Source organism: Anabrus simplex, chromosome 5 (assembly GCF_040414725.1).
Source record: "Anabrus simplex isolate iqAnaSimp1 chromosome 5, ASM4041472v1, whole genome shotgun sequence".
In the NCBI taxonomy this organism is placed as follows: domain Eukaryota; kingdom Metazoa; phylum Arthropoda; class Insecta; order Orthoptera; family Tettigoniidae; genus Anabrus; species Anabrus simplex.
Genome location: NC_090269.1, coordinates 336921493 through 336944227, shown reverse-complemented (window position 1 = coordinate 336944227; position 22735 = coordinate 336921493). Strand labels below are relative to the sequence as shown.

Here is a 22735-nt window from a genome sequence, read left to right as displayed (position 1 = left end):
ATGGTATTACCGTTAATAAAGTATTAACTATTACATGGATGACTTTATTACTTCTACGACAGATGAAACTGCTCTCTGCACAATACACAGATACCTTATCGCACTCATGAACATATACAAGCTTCCTATGTCGAAATGGGCCAGTAACTCTGAATCACTACAAGACTCAAAGACTCATGGAAGGCTGTGACCACATTTAAGAACAAGGTTATTTCAAAATTCTACGACCCACTCAGACTGTTCTCACCCGTCTTAATAATTGACAAATTACTATTCCATTCTTTGGTTAAGTACATATCATTCACGAGATATTTATTGCCACCATCTACCACACCTCTCAAAATATAACCCACAATAAATTTCTTCGGGAACTCAGTAGGTACGCTAATTCAGCATTAACCATCTTCTCATAGTTCAAACAATACGGTAACCTGTTCATTGTTCCACTTTCATTCACTAACAAAATGATAGAAGCTTCATTAGATAGATTACATAACTTGAAACGGAAACGCACTAGGGATACTTAATACAGAGGTATTGGATGGCTAGAAACACTTCCCTTCGACATTGGTCCAAAGTGGTTGTTATGGTGCTCCAATCTCCACCACCTTTCAGATATCTCTCTTCCACGATGGATAGGAGCTGTAAATTCATGATTTGAGACTTCTACATTACATGTTTTCTGTGATGCATGGGAACGAGCATATGGAGCTGCTATATACCTACGTATGGAATTAAACAATGACATGACAGTGTGACTAGTACAAAGCAAAGCTAGATTAGCACCGGTAAAGATCACTTTACCTCGCCTGGAACTGCTTGCAGCGTAAGTGGCCGCAAGACTTTTACAGTATTTTTGTAATGCCACAAATTGTGATATTACAAAGGCAACAATGTGGATTGACTCCACTGTTACACTTGGTTGGATCCGCAGGGAACCTCATTGTTGGAAAACATTCGTCTGCAATTGCGTTACCGAGATCATCTCGTACACTTCACCATCACAGTGGATGCACTGCCCAAGATTTAATAATCCGGCAGATCAATTATCAAGAGGAATTCAACCCCAAAACCTATGTTCGACAGAAACATGGTGGTATGGTCCTACCTGGCTTCGAGCTTCACCACAGCACTCGCCTCAAGATTTCATATCTGAGCTCAATACACTCACCTAATTTAGGGTAACTACTCATCCAACACTTCCCGTTACCATTCAAAATCCCCTTCTTGATATTATCAAGTACAGTTCCTACTTCAAAATACTCCGAATAATAGGGTGGATTTTGTATTTTGTGAATAACATACATAACAGAAAAATACGTTACGGTGAACTAACGGCTTCTGAATTGGAAACCAGTCGACATTACCTAATTCTTACGGCCCCACAAGAAAGTTTTCCAGAGGAGTATAAAGCTTCACAGGAGTATTTACCACTGCCAAAGAACTCTCTAAAATCAAACATTTCCAACCATTTCTGCAAGACAATATGATCTGCCTCTAGGGAGGTTGACTTCAGTTCACTGAAACATCATTTAATGAGAGACACCAACTCCTCCTTTATGACAATCATCACTTCTCTCGCTTACTGATCTGACGAATTCATATTAAACTGAATTACTTGGGACTGAGAGTAGTACTTTTGGAACTTCGGTGACAATTTTGGATCGTTCCAGCTCAACAGGCCATCAAGAAAGTTCTTTGAATTTGGTTACCATATAAGCTCACAAATAACCCTCACTGGCAAGCTCTTGAAGCTCCATTACAAGCAGACCGTGTTCAGTACGCAACTCCGTTTGACATCACAGGTTTGGATTTCGCTGGCCCGCTGTATACAAACTAAGGCAACACGGTACAAAATGTGTATGTCTTATTACTCATTTTGCTACTACTCGAGTTGTTCACCTGGAACTTACTTTCGACATGACTGTAGACAAATTCTTATTTTTTTTTGCTATTTTGTTTTACGTCACACCGACACAGATATGTCTTATGGCGACGATGGGAGAGGAAAGGCCTAGGGAGTGGAAGGAAGCGGCCATGGCCTTAATTAAGGTACAGCCCCGGCATTTGCCTGGTGTGAAAATGGGAAACCACGGAAAACCATCTTCAGGGCTGCCGACAGTGGGGCTCGAACCCCCTATCTCCCGATTACTGGATACTGGCCGCACTTAAGCGACTGCAGCTATCGAGCTCGGTAGACAAATTCTTACTCGCCTTTTAACGCTTCACCAGTTGTAGAGGAATTCCATACACAGTATATTCAGACAACACTACTACCTTCCATGCAGCCAATAAGGAACTCAGAGAAGTAACTACTATCCTTCAACAAAACAAAACTTCCCAATACTGGAATTAACTAGAAATTCATTGCTCCAAGTGCTGCTTGGTGGGGAGGATAGGGGGAGCGTATGACTGGCACAGTTAAATGCTGTATTAGAAAGGTCTTAGGAAGCAGTCAAGTGGATCATGAAACACTCAACACAATTCTGGCAGTGTGGAGGCTGAAATAAATTCACATCCATTATTCCAGGATGAAGGCCCTACCACTTTAACTCCTGCTCACTTCCTAAACCTCGGAAGACGATTGACTTGTATCCCTACTGGACCTGAACCACTTCTGCACAAAGACTTGAAACGACAATTCAGACTTCAGCAACAGGCAACAGATGATTTTATGAAAAGATGGATCAAAGAATATCTCTTGGAACTGAGAAACTACCATCATGTCCGGCAGACACATGGAAGAGCAGTTCCCTTACGAGTGGGAGATGTAGTTCTTCTACAAACTGAATCACATCGCCGTCATATGTGGGAGAAAGCACTCATCCAAGAGTTACGACAAGGAAGAGACAGCCACATCAGGACGCTGTTACTCCACACGACTGACAGACATCAGATTACACATCCAGTGCAGCTGGTCATCCCACTGGAGGTCGACCAGGGTGGGGAGGATGTGGGAGTTTGAAAATGATCCACTTGTGCATTCTCTCTGACCAAGACTTGTGCTCTCTGAATGTCTAGGACCATTATTAGGATACGTTGTTGTATCATCTGTAACATATAGTTTCATTGAAAACAGTCCAGCTGTTCTCTGAATGTCTAGGACCATTATTAGGATACGTTGTTGTATCATCTGTAACATATAGTTTCATTGAAATAAAAATGGTAGTAAATAGTTGACTGGAAGTGATCCCCTTTTCATTTCATCTATTCATTACAGTCGGATTGTGCTGAAAGCCTGCAGTCTAATATCTTGGAACTTGAAAATAGGTGCAATGAGTACGATAAGAAATTAGCCTTTCCAAGACTAACGTGCTTTCAGGAAGCAAGAAACCTAAGAAAATTGAATATCAGGTTGGAACAGCTGGAACAGGTAGATCACTTCAAGTATTTAGGTTGTGTATTCTCCCAGGATGGTAGTATAGTAAGTGAAAATGAATCAAGTTGCAACAAAGCTAATGAAGTGAGCTCGCAGTTGGATTCAACAGTATTCTGTAAGAAAGAAGTCAGCTCCCAGGCGAAACTATCTTTACACTGGACTGTTTTCAGACCACCTTTTTTTTATGGGAGTAGTGAGAATGATCACTGGTACAAATAGGAGGGAACAATGGCAGGAGAGTAGCTGAAATTAGGAGATAAAGGCTACTTTTGGAATGAACTCTCTTGATGAAGCTGTACGCATAAACTAGCTTCGGAGGTCGAGTCGTGTGATGAGAATGGAGGAGAATACATTAACAGGAGAGTAATGGACTAGGTGATGGGGGGTAAGAGAAATAGAGGGATACCAACACAATAATAGAGTTTCTAATGATTCAAAGATAAAAGGTATAGAACAAAATGAGGCCACAGAGCTAATTACAAACAGGATTGTGGTGGAGTTAGTCAAATCACAGAGGCTTGCAGACTGAACGTTGAAAGGCACAACATTCTATAATGAAGATTTATATACGTACATTTATTTTACGTTGCACCAACACATGGCAACGATGGGATAGGAGTGGGAAGGAAGCGACTGTGGCCTTAACTAAGACACAGCCCTAACATTTGCCTGGTGTAAAAATGGGAAACCAGCCAAAAACATATTCAGGGCTGCCGACAGTGGGGTTTGAACCCACTATCTCACGAATGCAAGATGATAGCTACGTGACCCAAACCACACAGCCACTTGCTCGGTCAAATCGGAATAATTTATGCAGATGTAACACTTCATCAGATAATGATCAGATATGGATACAGTATTACATTTAAAGGAAAGGGAAAATAACGTGTCGAACTCTATTCAGATTACCAGTCGAGTTGCGACCAACGGTCTGGCCATAGACTGTTTTGATGCAGCCCTTCATGCCTCCCTATCCTGTGCTAACCTTTTCATTTCTACGTAACTACTGCATCCTACATCTGCTCTAATCTGCTTGTCATATTCATACCTTGGTCTACCCCTACCGTTCTTACCACCTACACTTCTTTCAAAAACCAACTGAACATGTCCTGGGTGTCTTAAGATGTGTCCTATCATTCTATCTCTTCTTCTCATCAAATTTAGCCAAATCAATCTCTTCTCACCAATTCGATTCAGTATCTCTTAATTTGGGATTCGATCTATCCATCTCACCTTCAGCATTCTTCTGTAACACCACATTTCAAAAGCTTCTATTCTCTTTCTTTCTGAGCTAGTTATCGTCCATGTTTCACTTCCATACAATGCCACGCTCCACACAAAAGTCTTCAAAAACATCTTTCTAATTATTATATCAATGTTTGAAGTGAGCAAATTTCTTTTCTTAAGAAAGCTCTTCCTTGCTTGTGCTAATCTGCATTTTATGTCCCCCTTACTTCTGCCATTGTTAGTTATTTTACTACCCAAGTAACAATATTCATCTACTTCCTTTAAGACTTAATTTCCTAATTTAATATGCCCTACATCACCTGCCTTCGTTCGACTGCACTCCATTACTCTTGTTTTGGACTTATTTATTTTCATCTTGTACTCCTTACCCAAGACTTCGTCCATACCATTCAGCAGCTTCTCGAGATCTTCTGCAGTCTCAGACAAAATAACAATATCATCGGCAAATCTCAAGGTTTTGATTTCCTCTCCTTGGACTGTGATTCCTTTTCTAAATTCCTCTTTGATTTCCTTTACTGCCTGTTCTATGTAAACATGAAAAGGAGGGGGGAAACTGCAGCCTTGCCTCACTCCTTTCTGGATTGCTGCTTCTTTTTCAAAGCCCTCGATTCTTATCACTGCAGACTGATTTTTGTACATATTGTAGATAATTCTTCCTTCACAGAATCTGATCCCAATCACTTCCAGAATCTTAAATAGCTTGGTCCAATCAACATTATCGAATGGTTTTTCTAGATCTACGAATACTATGTACATGGGCTTGTCCTCCTTGATTTGATCCTCTAAGATCAGATGTAAAGTCAGGATTGCTTTACGTGTTCCTACATTTCTTCTGAAGCCAAACTGATCTTCTCCCAACTCAGCTTCAACTTGTTTTTCCATTCTTTTGTAAATAATATGTGTTAAAATTTTGCAGGCATGAGATACTAAACTAATGATGCGATAGTTTTCACACCTGTCAGCACCAGCTTTCTTGGGAATAGGTATAATCTGCCAAAAATCGGATGGGACTTCTCCTGTCTCATACATCTTACACACTAAATGGAATAGCCTTGCCATGCTGGTTTCTCCTAAGGCAGTCAGTAATTCAGAGGGAATGTCATCAATTCCAGGTGCCTTGTTCCTATTTAGATTGCTCAAAGCTCTGTCAAACTCTGACCTCAAAATTGGGTCTCCCATTTCAGCAGCATCAACAGCCTCTTCTTGTTCCAGAACCAAATTATCTACATCTTCGCCTTGATACAACTGTGGGATATGTTCCTGCCATCTTTCTGCTTTGTCTTCTTTCCCTAGAAGTGGCTTTCCATCTGAGCTCTTAATATTCATACACCTAGATTTCCTTGACATTCCTGTATGCAGCATCTACCTTACCCAGGACCATACAACCTTTGACAACCATGCACTTCTCCTTCAGCCATTCTTCCTTAGCTACCTTGCACTTTCTATCCACTTCATTCTTTAATCGCCTGTATTCTTTTCTGCCCTCTTCATTTCTAGCATTCTTGTATTTTCATCGTTCATCAATCAGGTCTAGTATCTCTTGGGTTATCCACAGATTCTTAGTTGATCTTTTCTTCCTTCCTAACATTTCTTCAGCAGCCCTACTAACTTCATTTTTCATGACCATCCACTCTTCCTCTAGTGTGTTTCCTTCAGCCTTGTCATTTAGTCCTTGTGCAACATGTTCCTTGAAACAATTCCTCACACTCTTTTCTTTCAACTTGTCTAGATCCCATCTTTTTGCATTCTTTCCTTTCTTCGATTTCTTCAGCTTCAGATGACATTTCATGGCCAACAAGTTGTGGTCAGAGTCCACGTCTGCTCCTGGGAAAGTTTTGCAATGCAACACCTGGTTTCTGAATCTCTGCCTAATCATAATGAAGTCTATTTGATACCTTCCAGTGTCTCCAGGTCTCATCCACATATACTGTAAAGCCATTGTTTGTGGTGTCGAACCAAGTATTGGCAAAGACTAAATTATGAACAGAGCAGAATTCAACCAGCCGACTTCCTCTTTTGTTCCTTTGTCCCAATCCGAATTCTCCTACTGTATTACCTTCTCTCCCTTGGTCTACCACTGCATTCCAGTCTCCCATCACAATTAGATTCTAATCACCCTTTATTCCAATTGTATTAAATCTTCTATCTCTTCATATGTTCTTTCGATTTCTTCATCATCCGCTGAGCTAGTAGGCATATAGACCTGCATTATTGTGGTGGGCATTGGTTTGGTGTCTATCTTGACGACAATAATTATTTCACTATGCTGGTCGTAGTAGCTTACACGCTGCCCTATTTTCTTATTCATTATTAAACCAACTCCTGCATTTCCTCTGTTTGATTTTGTGTTGATAATTCGGTAGTCGCCTGACCAAAAATCCTGTTCTTCCTGCCAAAGTACTTCACTTAAACCAACTACATCTCCCTTTTCAGATTCTCTAATCTACCACAACGATTCAAACTTCTAACATTCCACGCTCCGACTCGCAGAATGTCAGTATGCATCTTCCTAATGATCGCCTCCTCTCGTGTAGTCCCCACCCGGAGATCCGAATGGGGGGCTAGTTTACCTCCGGAATATTTTACCCGGGAGGAAGCCATCATCAGTACATCATTCATACAGAGAGAGCTGCATGTCCTCGGGAATCAGTTACGGCTGTAGTTTCCCGTTGCTTTCAGCCGTGTAGCAGTATCAACACAGCTAAGCCACACTGAGTATTATTACAAGGCCATATCAGTCAATCATCTAGACTGCCGCCCTTGTAACTTCCGAAAGGCTGCTACCCCCCTTTCGATGAACCATTCGTTAGTCTGGTCTCTCAACAGATACCCATCCGATATTGTTGCACCTGCGGCTTGGCTATCTGCTTCATTGGGACACGCAAGTCTCCCCACCGCGGCAAGGTCACATGGTTCGCTGGGGAGGCTATTCTCTTAACAAATGAAGTACATCAGAAACATGATGTAGAGAAACAAAGGGTAGGTTAATATGAAATGAAATTATGCCTGTGTTTCAATACTGTCTTTGTTCAAGTATTCAGTGCCAAACCTTCTGCAACAGATGTAGAGAAAAGTGAAAGAAGCAACCAACAATTTGGGAATCAGGGAAAGTGTGTTTCACCGCTGCCATCGCTGCGACTTCATAGCCTTTCAACATAAAATCTAAAATCCAGTTGTAGGTCTGTGCTAATTAAGTTTGAAATGACCTGCTTTATTATATGAGATTTTGCCACTAGTTCCTTTATCATGAACCTTACTGCAAAAACAATAGTGATGAACTGTTTACGTACTTTACAATGCATACTCTATAACTACGTAGTCATTTAAAGGGAAACCTTGAATGTGCTATCACATATCCAATACCTCTCCCTTTGCAGTACATGCAAGTTATTATCGGAGCAAAAAGTTATCCCTTTTGTAGTATCTAAGTGAAGTAGCCACCGTGCCTCATCAATAGTTTCTCTAAATTTTTTAGATAAATTTTCTATTTCTTCAAGTGACCTAGGTTCAGGGGGTAAGTTTTGTCTTCTAACATGTCTGACAATTCTCTTCGATGTTTCCCTCTTCAGCAGTTTGACGCCTGTTTTGCCGAATGCAGTAGCTATGGCAGTTTGGACAACCATTGATGTTGGTTCTGCTGATACTGAAGCTGTACTTTTTATCTGTTCTTTTTACCTCTGCAGCTTTCCAGGAACCCCAATCTGGTACGTGGCTGTGTTCTGTTTCAGATATCACACTGCTCCATTATGAGCAGTTCATGATGTAATCATTGCAGAACTTCAGTCTCCGTCAGGACATCTCCTATATAGCTGTTGTATATGAGTTTCTTACACACATACGAGCGAGAATGAATTTCGTTCCAGAAGACATTACCATTCTGAGTGGCCAACTGAAAGAACATGCATGTTATAGAAACATTGCGACAAAAAGAAACCTCATAAACATAGGCTATTTATTATTTTTCTGATAGGTCTGGAGTCATGTGCCTGGAATCAAAGATTTCAATGTATCAGCAGAGTGGCATTTCTTTGCCACTTCACACGGCAAAGAACCATGCAATGGTATAGTCGGTACTGACAAGAGACTTGCTGCCCATGCCAGTTTACAGTGTTTATACAACTGACAGATCATGATACGTAGACAATTATTTGAATGGTATTAAGAAAATATTAGCCTACATTGTGAACTTCTGTTTTAAGCTTACCACTAACAAAGAATATGACGATTCCTTCCTTCAGAAGCATTTTGAAAAGAACTACACAACTCCAGGTACAAAAAGCTATACTGTGTTAATACCAGCAACCTTATTCTAATAAAGTAAAAGTGGAATGGCTGATAACAAGGCAAAATGAACCACAGCTTGCTAAAATAGTCTATTAAGTTTTGTAGCATGCATGTATGATGGTCACTACTGGTGTGTAGGTTGTGTTACAGGTTACAGATGAGATTTTTGTTTTTTTACATTCTGCTTTATGTTGCACCGACACAGGTCTTATGGCAACAATGGGACAGTAAGATACTAGGAGTGGGAAGGAAGCGGCTGTGGCCTTAAGGTACAGCCCCAGCATTTGCCTGGGGTGAAAATGGAAAATCACAGGAAACCGTCTTCACGGCTGCAGACAGTGGGGTTCAAACCGACGATCTACCTGAATGAAAGCTCACAGCTGTGTGCCCATAAACGCGCGCCAACTCCCTCAGTACAGATGAGATTAAAATAAGCTATATACATCCTTCCGGATCTTCAGTTTCATTTCTGTATCCTGAAATTCCTGATATATTGACTGTGAAAAAGACAACCATCCAAACAAAAGTTGTTACACGAACGCCAATAGGACGAACTTACGTCACCTCAAGATGCACAGAAAATAGCAAATCTTGCAAGCCAGTACTGAGATTAATCAAGAGGTATGGCTATTTCTTATTCTGTGAATACCAAATCAATAACAAACCTGTTGCTGTAAAGAATTTCTAAAATGTTGTGTGGTGCATAATGTTATTTAAAGTCTTCTTTTATATTAAAAATATAACTTACGTTCTCTGTCCCAGCCTGATTTGGGAAATATAAGTTATATTTTTTCAATTTTTTTTAGATGTATTTTGTGAAATTTAAGTTAAAAAGGTTATATCAGGTAACCTTAAAAGCTGAAAATTTGCAAATATAGCTATGTTACATGTCAACTGAAAGGCAGTCTCAACAACTTTTGATTTGATACCACTTTCAACTCTGTAAGTTTGTAACTGACAGTGTTACACCAATAAACAGGACTCTCTTAGTGTAATTTTTTTTTTTTTTCAATTCTTCAAATCCCTATTTTCATTTATGTATTCTACCCTGGGACCTATAATTTGGAGTGAATGCTTTCTTCCGTAAAATCTATTCATCTACCAACTTTATTTTCTTTTTAAATCAGAGTATGTACCGAGCTCGATAGCTGCAGTCGCTTAAGTGCAGCCAAAGCCTACTCTACTCTTCTACTCTGGGTCCTAAGAAACCAAATTCTCTCCCTTTATAACTGAGACATTCCATGCCAAATTACTCATTCTATACCTACGCAGCTGTGAGCTTGCATTCGGGAGAGAGTGAGTTCGAACCCCACTGTCGGCAGCCCTGATGATGGCTTTACTTGGTTTCCCATTTTCACACCAGGGCTGTACCTTAATTAAGGTCACGGACACTTCCTTCCCACTCCTAGCCCTTTCCTGTCCCATCGTCGCCGTAAGACATATTTGTGTCGGTGCGACGTAAAGCAACTTGCAAAAAAAAAATCAGAGTATGTAAAGTTGTAGAATGAGAAATTTTTTTTTTTTTTTTTTTTTTTTTTTTACAGTCTCCTTTTACATCACACTGACACAGATAAGTCTCATGGTGACAATGAGATAGGAAATAGCTAGGAATGGAAAGGAAGTGGCCGTAGCCTTAATTAAGGTTCAGCCCCAGCATTTGCCTGGTGTGAAAATGGGAAACCACGGAAAGCCATCTTCAGGGCTGCCGGCAGTGGGGTTCAAACTCACTCTCTCCCGAATGCAAGCTCACAGCTGCGCGGGTGTAGGGTGAGTAATTTGGCATGGAATGTTTTGGTTGTAAAGGGAGAGAATTTGGTTTCTTAGGACACAGAGTAGAAGAATAGAGTAGGCTTTGGCTAAACAGCAGCAAATCCTGGCTAGCCTTGCAGCTGTACATTCGAGAGGTGGCGTTGCTGGCCCCCACAATTAGCTGTCATAAAAATGGCTTTCCATAGTTTCCCATTCTCTGCACTAACACAAATGCTGGAACAGATCCTGTTATAGCCCACAGCTGCCACACCCCCTCACCTATGCAGCACAACTCTTCCTGGCCTGAGAGAAGGCCATAAGTAGCCTACTGTAGGAATGATAACTTTCGAAGTTAGTTTCTTAGAGAACCCAAGAAATTTGTGATCTACTGAGATTGCTGAGGAACAGGCTTTAAAGAGTGAATAAAATAATCAGTTCTGGGAGAAATTGTTGAAAAATAGAAATGGTTTGGTGCGGTACAAGTGGAAACTTGTTAGTAAAAGTACTGTTGGTAGGTAGATGTGTACACAAGCGTAAAATCTGTAATGAAGGGCAATGTCAAAGACAGTGAAAGAGGTGAGAAAATCTGCCTCATGAAATTAGGGTTTAAGAGGTGGAGAAAAATCACAAACGAGTCTCTGAATAACAGTGACAAAAAACCCTTCACGTGCATGTCTTTGGTTAAGGAAACGTTCCTGACACATTTGTCACACACTTGCTCTATTAAATCTTACCTCACCATAAATTAAAATCATATCACACATTTCACGATTTGATAAAGTAATTTCACCTGTACTCAGAGCTTGTCTGCAGGTCGCAGCGCACTGACCTTGAAACACACTGACCTACATTGCACAGCTTTGTAGGCGAGGGTGACATGGGATAATCACAGCTGCGTTGATGTTCTGTTTAACAGAGAGGAGTATCCAGTGCCAACTGATTTCTAAAAAACACAACCAAAGTTTTCTGATTTATTTTCTCCTACATTAAGTAAGATAACAGCAATATCTTTTGAAGATGACTGCTTACGTTACAACCCTCCACAACCAGTTCAAAATTATTTATTTTATTTCAATTATTGTACACTCCATATTTTAAAACAACCCAATTAGCACCCTCCTTATCCATGTAAACCCCAAAGATTTTCCATCAACATCTACTCCTATAGTTCTCTAGTTAACTAGAGTCTAATCTGTCACAAACAGTCACTAATAGTAATTTGCATGAGTTATTAGGCCCTACTTTCATTAAAGGCAAAAGAAATTATCATCCAGACAGCAGTTAACTCCACTAGGAAATCTGTACATAGGTAACTCCACTGTCAGCAGCCCTGACAATGGTTTTCTGTAGTTTCCCATCTTCACACAACATGCAAATGCTGGGGCAGTACCTTAATTAAGGTCATGGTCGCTTCCCACTTCTAGCCCTTTCCTATCCCAATGTCGCCATAAGATCTCTCTGTGTCAGGACGAGTTAAAGCAAAATGAAAACGTACATATTCTGGCAGTGAAAAATGCTGTTCCACTATTTGAACTAATTGACATATCAAGCAGAAGACAGGAGGATGAAACAGAAGAGTAAGCAATGACCGGAGTCTCTCCATTACAAATTCTTCGAGATTGCTTTATAAATGCATAATGACAAGATATGGATGTATTCCAAAGTATCAACACACACATATCATTCTACCCACAATTATTGATGATATTAAATAATCAAGGAAGTAATAAATTAACAATTATGCTGTTCTGAAATAACGTTCACCAACCTCCAGGTATGCAGTCTCCCATTCTAGCCACTGATCAACTGCTACTTCATTCTTATCAACAGGAGGTAGTAAGAGACGAGCAGATTCATTGCTTGAAAAGACAACTTTACCAGAATCCAACTGAAGCACTGGCAAACGACCTAGGCAGTGTTTAATGTCATCTGAAATCACAACAACGAATCATATCAATATTTTTAAGGTTATGAATAACCATCTGTCACAACACGTAACTGAAAAATAGACATGGAAAGATGAGAATTACACTATGTTATGCAGATTTTCATTATCATTAAATTATAACAGCTAATAGTATTCATTTCCTTACCATTAACACCTACTATTTGATGTTCTAAAACGTTCCCAGAATAATTAGCAGCAATACATATCTTTAGAGCAGCACAGTTATTTTCATTTGAAATTACTTTCATTTTAGAATAAATATCATACATAAATTACACAAAAATCAATAATAATACTCCCTACAAACGCTCTACGAATACAGGCAATGCGACCGACACCGCTGCCACATGGTTCTTCTACTAATCTTGACACACACACACACACACACACACACAACAATCAGTGTCGCCAACGGCTTAGCCCAAAATTTAAAGACAACTTCTAAAATCCCCCTTTAAAAAAAGCATAAACCCCCAAATAATAATAATAATAATAATAATAATAATAATAATAATAATAATAATAATAATAATAATAATAATAATAATAATAATAATAATAATAATAATAATAATAATAATAATAAATATTTATTTTCAAATAAATACAAATACTACTACTAAACATTTTCATTCCTCCCCTGAAGGGGGAGGAGGACCTATTAGACGCTTACGCTACCTCTCAGACCGGGAGATTTGTTACGGTGAAGGAGATGTGCGGAGAAGGTGAGGGGGGTGGACTGCCGTGACCTACACTACCAACTGTCCTAGCATTCGCCTTAGTGCAGGAGAATGGAAAACAACGGAAAACCATTCTCAGGACAGCCGACGGGTCGGGCCAGACGTGAAGTCCAGCCCTGTGCCCCTGTCCCGTCTCCCGAATGCAGAGGCGTCGAGCCACAGTAGAGCTGTGACCACCTTTCATCTGCTCGGTTGGCCGATCAGAGTACAGAGCTGTTGGACCACGGATAAGCCGTGTCCTCTTAACGGACGAAACCCAAGGGCAGAAACCCACTCTGCATCTATCCACGTACCTACAGAAATACTACGTTACACAAAAGGGTGATTGGTGTCGGATGCCTGAGAGGGATCCGGCTTGACAGATGAGGCATCAAACCTTGACTCAAGTCCATTTGACAAAAAGTGACAAAAAACAAAGGATACAGTAATCCTTGCGGGCGATCTTAACTGCCGTATAGACATTCCACTTCAGAAAACAAAAGAGGTTAGTAGTTTCTTAGAGGAGGAGAGTTTTCATCTACTCAATAATAAGGATTAGAGGACATATATATTTGCTACAAAGGCATAAGTACGATAGACCTTGTATTCATTAACTCAAAATTAATTCTAATCAGTCAAGTCGTTAGAGCAGAAACAGAAAAAAAAAACATTTACCAGGTAAGAAAAGATTGAAACTAGCTAACTTTTACTCGTGCCCAGAAGTACGATACTACAAACCCAAGTGAGCAGGCGGATTGATTTGCCCTTAAAAATTGGTGACTCGGACAATAGGATAGTTATAGAAAAACTACAAAGTATCACTCTGTCAGAGTTTCATTGCGAGGAAATTTACTTTACAAGCTGTAGAGGATGCAAAAGTGCAACGAACAAAGGAACGGTTAACAGTGTACGCTAGGTTAAGAAGAGATTATAAAGTCATTGCAGCACAACCAAAAGAAACAATTCAGAGAGAAGGAGGAGAGACTCCTAATTGAGGAAGCTTTTTTTTTTCTTCGGGGGGGGGGGCCGAAGCCCGCTCCCCCCGCGTGACCAACGACTCAATCTACATGGCCTCCGACATGCTATTATTTCTAAGAAGAAGAAAGAGATAGCAGGGAAGAGTGGGAAGTGATACAAGGAGTATCTGCCGGTTTCCGAGTCAGACTCGCTACCACGGCAAAGTTTGTGTTGGTTGGATAGTGTTAAGGTATGGTATTGAAGGGTCAGGGAAAAACCACATAGGCAGAAAGAAGAAAGAGCCTACATGTAAAACCTGACATCTTGTGATAGCACATGCAAGGATGTGGGCTGGAAAAAGACCAGAGGTTGTGTTAGTTAGGAACAGGTAACATGCACAAAACATAAACCAATTCCTCGCCATTCCATCGCCTGGGGATCAGTCCGTCTGGGCACTGCTGGGACTAGCGCGGTCCTTGCCGGCTGCGGAGCCATGCGTCAAGTACCACTAGGGCCTGTCGCACGACTCCACCTCCTTGGGGTACCTCGTACCCAGTCTCCGATCCCGGAGAATGAGGCCAAGCCCGCCGAGGCGGGGGCCTCCTGGAATGGGGTGGGTCATGGCGCCGGGCCTCCCTCCTCTCTGCCCGCGCCATGGCCCTGTAGACTGGGCAACTGCGGTGGGAGGCCGGGTGGCCCCCCGCGCAATTGGCACACACCGGCGCCTCCTTAAGTGTTGCGCAGGCCGTGTAGTGGTGATCACCACCACAGCGGTTGCACTTCACTTGGAGTCCACAGCTAACTTGACGGTGGCCCCACCTCAGACAGCGGAAACACTGCAAGAGCTGCTGAGGGGGACGTTTGACTCTCACCTGACTGCCGCTACCCGCTGAGGTCCTCTCCTGATTGGCTCCTCGGTTGACTGCTGTCCTGGGAGCAGTCCTGGGTTGCGGCTTGGCGGTCCTCTCCTGGTGAGCCAGCGACGCCTTCTGCTTCCTGGTGCGGCGTCGTCTTCTTCTTCTTCCCGGGGGTTGCTTCTCGGCGGGGGAAGAGGCCTCGTCCTGGTGACCCCAGGGTAGCTGATGGTTCCGCTGCGTCGCCGTCTTCTTCCTTATCCTGGCTGGCGGCGGCGGCGTCGGTCGCTGCTAACGCTTGACTGCGTTCCCTGTCCTGTGGGGCGCACATCGAGGTCTGCAGCTCGACAGACGTGCTGTCAGGCTGGGCCTGGACAGCAACCTCAGAACGCCAGGGGGCGTCCTCCTCCACAGAAGTCGCACAGTCGCGACGCCAGGGGGCGTCATGCCCCACCTCCGTGGTGGCGTCGCTGGTCGCCGGCTGGGTGGCCAGGACTAGGTCGGTATTAACCGCCCTATTCCTTAGCCTCCTCGGCGTCTCCCTGGTCTCCGTCGCGGCCCTGACTGCGCCGGTGTTCATCCCTGGCACTCCGTCCCTCCCTGGTAGACGGATGACCTGGAACAGAGAAGAAAGCTCCCTCTCTGCGTCGCGCATCCGCTCCTGGTCGTGATGCCTGATGATGAGGCCTCCTGGTAGGAAGCTCTCGACGGCCATGGTTGTCGAGATGATCCTGCCTCCTCGGCGAGGGCGCCGCATTCTGTCCAGGATGAGGCCCCGTTCAGAAGTTACAGGGCGCCCCGGCCTGTAGTACACGAGCAGCGCTTCGTGCGCCGGGTCGGTGTAGCCTTCGGAGAAGAAGAAACCGTTAGGGGGGTCGCACCCGTCCCTGTAAGGCTCCGTCTCCACCTCGATCTCCGGGTCCTCCTGTGGCAGCTCCGGCTCGTGTGCCGGGGTCTCCGGCACAGGTTCCAGCGTCTGCGGCTCCTTGTTGCTCTCCGGTGTCGGTGTCATGCCGGTGAAGAGATCTCGGAGCAAGTGCCCGATCGCCACCGCCCGTTCCTGCGTCGTCATCGTATCCGCCTGGTTGTCCATCCTGGTCCTCCTGTAACAAACTCTGAAAGAGAAAGAGCGAGCACTGAGAAGTGCTCAGCTCAGACAATGCTCTTTCGAAGATGTACTAACAAGTACAGCTGCCTGACTAGTACTGGGAAAGTACAGAGCGCCTGGCAAGGAGAGAGAGAGAGCGAGCGGGAGGAACACGTCCTTCCACTACGGCTGTCGAACTCGTCCTGTAATTGAGGAAGCGAAACAGTATCCATATAAAGCCCTTCGCCCAAGGCAACCATTGTTCCCAAGGAATGTACCGATGAGTGTGTGGGAGAAGCGTCTAACTGCAATCCTACAGGAGAGAGATACGCGGCCGGTTAACCTTAATTTACCCAGAAGGAGGCAAGCGTCCATTACGAGGAATCCACACTTGATGAAATATCAGATATCATCCATAACCTGAAAGAAAAGAAAGCATGGGGCCCTGATCTCTTACCGGTACTCAACAAACATTTGAAAGCTACTTTCCCAGTGGTACAGAACTCGATATCACTACAGCTAAACGAATGTTTGCGTCAAGGTAGAGTACCAGAAAGTTGGAAACGATCCGCAATTAAGTAGTTAAATGAAGAGAAAGGTGATACAGCGGATCCCAATTCATACAGAGGTATTGCACTGGAGTGTATTCTCTTAAAGACCCTGACTGCTTTAGATCATAAACGCATTACAGAGATCATTTCAAACAAACTTCCAGATTCCCAATTTGGCTTCAGGAGTGGTAGGTCAACACTCCAGGCAGTTCAGTGCCTTCAACAGGATATAGAGGAAGCCTTGGATCAACATAGAGGAAAACTTCATGCCATCTTCATTGATTATTCAAACGCTTCTGACACGATTGGCAGAACTATTCTCTTAGAGAAAATACAAAAGATCACCGACCAGAGATTCTATCTTCTTCCACTAATCAAAGATACGCTCACCAGCAATTGGATAGAAATCAGTGACGGCATTACTAGATCAGGTCCTACTTTACAAACTATTGGGGTACTCCAAGGTGAGCCGTTGAGTCCTCTGCTCTTCATTATTGCAACGGCAGATATTACAAAATCGATAACGTCTAGTAATGTTAAATTACTCATGTATGCAGATGACATGGTCTTCACATCCATCTCAGAGTCTGAACTACAAAGTACTTTTAACAAAGAGAGTTATTGGCCAGAAGAAACTAAGCTGAGACTGAATGAGGATAAGACCGTCTCGATGACTTTTAGGAGAGGAGGCAAGAAGGGAACATTCTACTATGAGAAACGGTAGTTAAAATAAGTATCAAGTTTAAGGTACTTAGGAATAACATTCCAATCGGCTGGAAAACAATTTTCACTTCATGTCAAAGAAAGACTAAACGCGGCCATTAAAGCAATGGGTGACATCAAACATCTCAGAAGCTTGTCGCTGACGACGGCCATGGAGTTATTTCATCTCAAAGTTCGTCCAGTTGCGTCCTACGGGATAGAAAACATATGGGTGCATCTTACTCAGGCACAATTGCAAAGTTTAGAGAATGTAAAATCAGCATTTCTTAAGAGAACACTTTGTCTATCGAAGTACACTCCTTCGCGCCTCGCTTACGTGCTGACAAAAGAACACTCTTCTATGTAGAAGAGCTCCGTTTGACGTTCCTGCTCCCTACCACCACTGCGTATAAGGCAATACTGCAGGAAATTCATCAAAAGAGGAACAACATATCGGACGATTTTTACCTCATCTTCTGCTTCTTCTTCTTCTTCTTGAATGGTGTGGTAGGACTCATTTGTTATCGTCCAGTCACGAAACCAGATTAATAACAGTGACTCATATATCACTCGTAGTGAACGTTAAAAGTATAGTTGATAGAAAAGAAAAAAAACACCATAGGACTCACACAAAACATTATGACCTCATATAAGACACAGGCTAAGGTGATTTATATCCCACCAAAAATATGAAAAATATTTTGCAATGGAAGAGTGAGAACAAAGAGGCTGTTAAAGGATTATAATACTATATGTGCATCATCAAGAAACTGATTTATGCTGTTAACAAGAGCATGAGTTAGAGAGGATAGTAAACACGAAATATTTGTGGGGAGGGTTATGCCCATGTTAAGCAAAGAGGATAGGAAGCGCTGGCGGGGGACATCAAAAGCAGGGCATTGTAACAGGAGGTGATTACTGTCGGTATCAGGCAAGCCGCAAACACAAGAAGTTGGGGGGAGAAAGATGTAAACGATTTTATATTGGGGAGTAAGAGCATGATTAAAACGTAGACGAAAAATAGATGTGATGTGGCGCCGAGAGTACGTGCCATAATAAAACCACGGTTTAGGAGGAATAACAGGTTGTAATAGATGATAAAAATGTCCCTTTTCTCGTGACGATTCATTCCATTCGGACTGCGATTGTTGATAAGATATAGCCCGCACATCATGCATGAGATCAGAAGGAGGGATCGCTAGAGAAAGAGGGGAAGATTGTTGTGATACTCGCTTAGCTGCCTGATCAGCAGTCTCATTCCCCATGACACCAGAGTAACCGTGAACCCAAACCAGAGTTACGTATACGCCGGAACGAGTAAGGATATATAAGAGATACTTGACACTATATAAGTACCGGCGCCAATTAGGGGAAGAAAGAGGCGAGCATAAGGCGCGTAGAACATTTTGTGCATACGTGAAAATCGTAACCTTATCATACGCATGTGACCTGATGGTAATGAGGGCTTGTCGAATAGTAAACAATTCGGCGGTAAAAACAGAAAAGGCAGAAGGGAGGGAAAACTCAGAAAGAGAATACGGTTGGGGGATATAAAAGGCAGCTCCAACGCCGTCTACAGATTTAGACCCGTCAGTATAAATAATTACTTCCCTTAAGTAGAGGGAAAGTCGAATAGGTTTAGTTGCAAGAGCGGAACGAGGAGCAGAATGTGTTAGACAAGAAAATGATTTCTACTTCAGTGACGCAATGATTAACTTAGAGTGAATGCAAGGAGGTTATGAATTAAGACATATATTAACAAGGCTCGCCGTGCATGGACCTCATCATAAACTCTGTGAATCCAAGCAATTCCATAACCCCTGCCATGACTGTAAGTGCAAAAGATGTGACGAACTCTGCGAGAGATACCATGTACTAAAGTACAAATTGAGAAGAGAATATCTGAGAAACTTTTGTGAGTCAGTGTAATACTCTGTACACTTATATTCATGCAAGTTGTGCGAAATTAAATATTTATTAACAGGGTGTTTGGAAACATACATGAAAAATGTTAGAAAAATATTAGAAACCATGCATGCTAATGTTAAAGATAAAACTAATCACAAGTTTGCCTTCTTTGTATTACTGCTGAATGATGCTGTAGAAGTCTCAAAATTTGTTGAGATCCTCTAGCACATCTGCTTCTTCTTCACTTATTTCAACGCTTTTGTCCTGATACATGGACGCTTCACATTTTTTTCTAATTTGCGTGAATGGTTGATAAATAGTACAACTATGTTTTCCCTAATTAAATAATAGCTAGTTGCAAGTAAATCATTTATTAGTCCCAACGATAAAATGTTCCTTAATTTGCAATTTATTATAGAAAAGGCTGAAAATCCGCGCAACACTCTGGCATTTGATACTGGTAACGATAGCAGACTAACTGCAAAGTTACCAATATTACAGAAACTATAATTTCCAGCTACTTCTTTGTCCTAAAGAACCTCAGCCCACAAAGCCATAGTACGTAATGTACGGTACTGTGCCATTGTCTATCATGGAGACTGATCCACACTGAGACAATGTCGTATATATTCAAGATATTAAAAAAATCACCGCATTTGCAAATGACGTGTCTACCACGATGGCAAATGGTACACTAAAATACATTATTATCAAGCACTAAATTTTAAATTAACAAGAGAGGAATTCATTTTCCTAGAATACAATATTATACAATTTACACTAACAACTTTTTCTATTACACAGCTCATCCTTAATAAATTTATATTGTTTACAAATTTCTACTTATATCTCCTGTACTTACAAACATAGTCAACTCATATACAATATGTGAAATTACTTCAGGTAATACTATACAACTGCTATAAAATTAAAATATACATTTCATTTATTTATGTTTTATTTATTTTTACCCAGACGTTTACAGAGGAGGCCGTAAAGATGGCAATGCTGTATATGTAGGTTAGCAAACTTTATCCCCATGTTTACTAGAGGCTGTGGGTGTTTGTGTTTTTGTGCCAGATGAATGGAAGGATTTTGTAAAAAGAGCTAGAGTAAGAAAGCCATTTCAATTAGTAAAAATGATAAGTGATAAGTTTGTGAGCACTCACCCTTTGCTAGAAAAATTAACCAAGGGAATGGTATCTGTAAATAAGCAAAGAGTACTAGTTAGTAAAGTTTTAGGCATACTTTTTATGAAAGATGTAGCATTTAAGTATTTTTTAAATATTTATATAGTATTGTTGAAGAATATGATTCTGTTGACCTTCACAAAAGGAACAGTAATGGTGGTCGGCCATCACTTGCTAGTGTTCAGCTGTCACCAAAATACAGTGTTACAAGGCCAATAAAGCAAGCAAACCTAAGGACTTGCTTGAGATACTTCAATATGTCCCTGCAATATATCACCAGTATTACAGAGAATTGACAGTTGGCAATGGCCAAGAGGTAACTGAGGAATCATTTTCCAATGCATTTTAATATGAACCATATGACTGATGATTGTCCCATGAGGGAAAGTTACGTCATATTTCAAAATAAGTCTGAAGCATCTTTAAAACATCCGTCACTTATGACCTTGGAAGGGCTCCGGCCTGCCCAGCGATCGCTACTCAGCCCGAAGGCCTGCAGATTACGAGGGGTCGTGTGGTCAGCACGACGCATCCTCTCGGCCGTTATTCTGGGTTTTCGAGACCGGGGCCCCATCTCACCGTCAGGTAGCTCCTAAATTCTAATCACGTAAGCTGAGTGGACCTCGAATCAGCCCTCAGGTCGAGAGAAAATCCCTGACATGGCCGGAAATCGAACTCGAGCCCTTCGGGCGAGAGGCAGGTACGCTACCGCTACACCACGGCGGCCGGTATCTTTATGTCTAGTTTGCTGTGTAAAACACCTTTTTTGTATTGTATGATCATAAAATAAAGTTTGTTTACGAATCTAAGGTAAACTATTAACTATAGCTAGGTCAACGCAGAAGTCAATTTTCTTCCATTTTTTATATTCCTATTTTTCCAAGCACTTTTCATTTTAACACAGTTCCAATATATGATATTGACAATCTAAAGATGCTATATCAAGATAAAATAATGAAACAAATATTATTTTTATGGTATAATTTTTTTGGACATTTGCAAAAGTTGATTTATCTCTGTTCTGACAAAATGTTGGTTAGCCTGTTTTTGCGAGCACCCATTCAATTCGAAGTTCGAATCACTCATACGAAAGATTGAAATATCTAATTCTACACGAACATTGGCCTACCTACTATCCATAAGTGAGCCATATTCTCTGTTTGTAGCTGTCACATTAGTACCCAAAAGTAATGCACTGTCAGAAAACCTTACCCATATTCACCCCATGCAACGTTTCTAACTCAATTTACCCATAAATAGATAAGACAGGAGAAAATAACACCAGCCATTTAGACCGCTAAATAAGGCGTCTTATAATACTATCCTTTTGTCGATATGATGGATCGTTTAGCAGCAGTTAATCTTAAATGAAGGTATACAATATTGTAAACATGTATATACTCCGTATGTCAATCTGTATATATTCACAGAAGTCGATTTGTAACGATGTAGAAAGGGTGTTGTTTGCCATTATAATTAATATTTTATATCGATAGTGACTCTCAGCAGCATGGCGTCTGCTATTGTAAACATTACTTTCCATGTAACTAATAATTGTACCATTGTAACTAATAATTCCTTTCTCGATTTGATAGGCACAAATCAATGCTGCATGCAGTTTTGTTCAAAACTCCCCTAACCTATTGTGTTTGGGAGTAGGCAAGTGTGCCCGCGATTATAAAAAAATATACCCATCTAAAATTTGACTGGCATTAAGGCACAATAACCTTGCTATTATAATGGAAACTCACAAACTCGGTGTGACCGTCATAAGAAAAGGGGAATGCCATTATAAAGGTGAGAGCACAACTCAATTTTGACTGGCAGTTGCGAACGTGCCCGCTATTATAATTGATTCTCCTCAACTGTAATCTCTCTGGAAGTAGGAAAGGGTGCATTGTGATGAAACCTCCCCAAATCGACTGAAACTGCGCAGTTGGTAATGGGACCTCCAATTATAATGAAAATTTTCATACTTGATGGTGAATTGCAGGGGCAAGTGAGTCTGCCGTAATCATCAAAACTCTGTGACTAGCATTTTACATTGGAAACGAAGTATGGGAACATCCCCTTGCTGTTTCTGGATAATGCTAAAGGCCGGACTCCACTGATTAATATTTAACACCAACATGTTAAATTTAACATGTTACAATTGACAT

At 41.6% G+C, this 22735-nt stretch overlaps 1 protein-coding gene across 1 annotated transcript in view; it reads right to left on the bottom strand.

Annotated features, from left to right (window-relative positions):
* The window catches only part of MetRS (methionyl-tRNA synthetase 1), a 298475-nt gene extending 285522 nt beyond the window's left edge, over window positions 1-12953 (bottom strand). The window contains exons 1-2 of the mRNA XM_067147600.2: window positions 12754-12953; window positions 12429-12589 (exon numbers count right to left, since the gene is read on the bottom strand). Of these exons, the coding sequence (XP_067003701.2) occupies window positions 12429-12589; window positions 12754-12877 (285 nt within the window). The 5' untranslated portion in view covers window positions 12878-12953. The remainder of the gene's footprint in view (window positions 1-12428; window positions 12590-12753) is intronic.
* Window positions 12954-22735: the final 9782 nt, after the last annotated feature.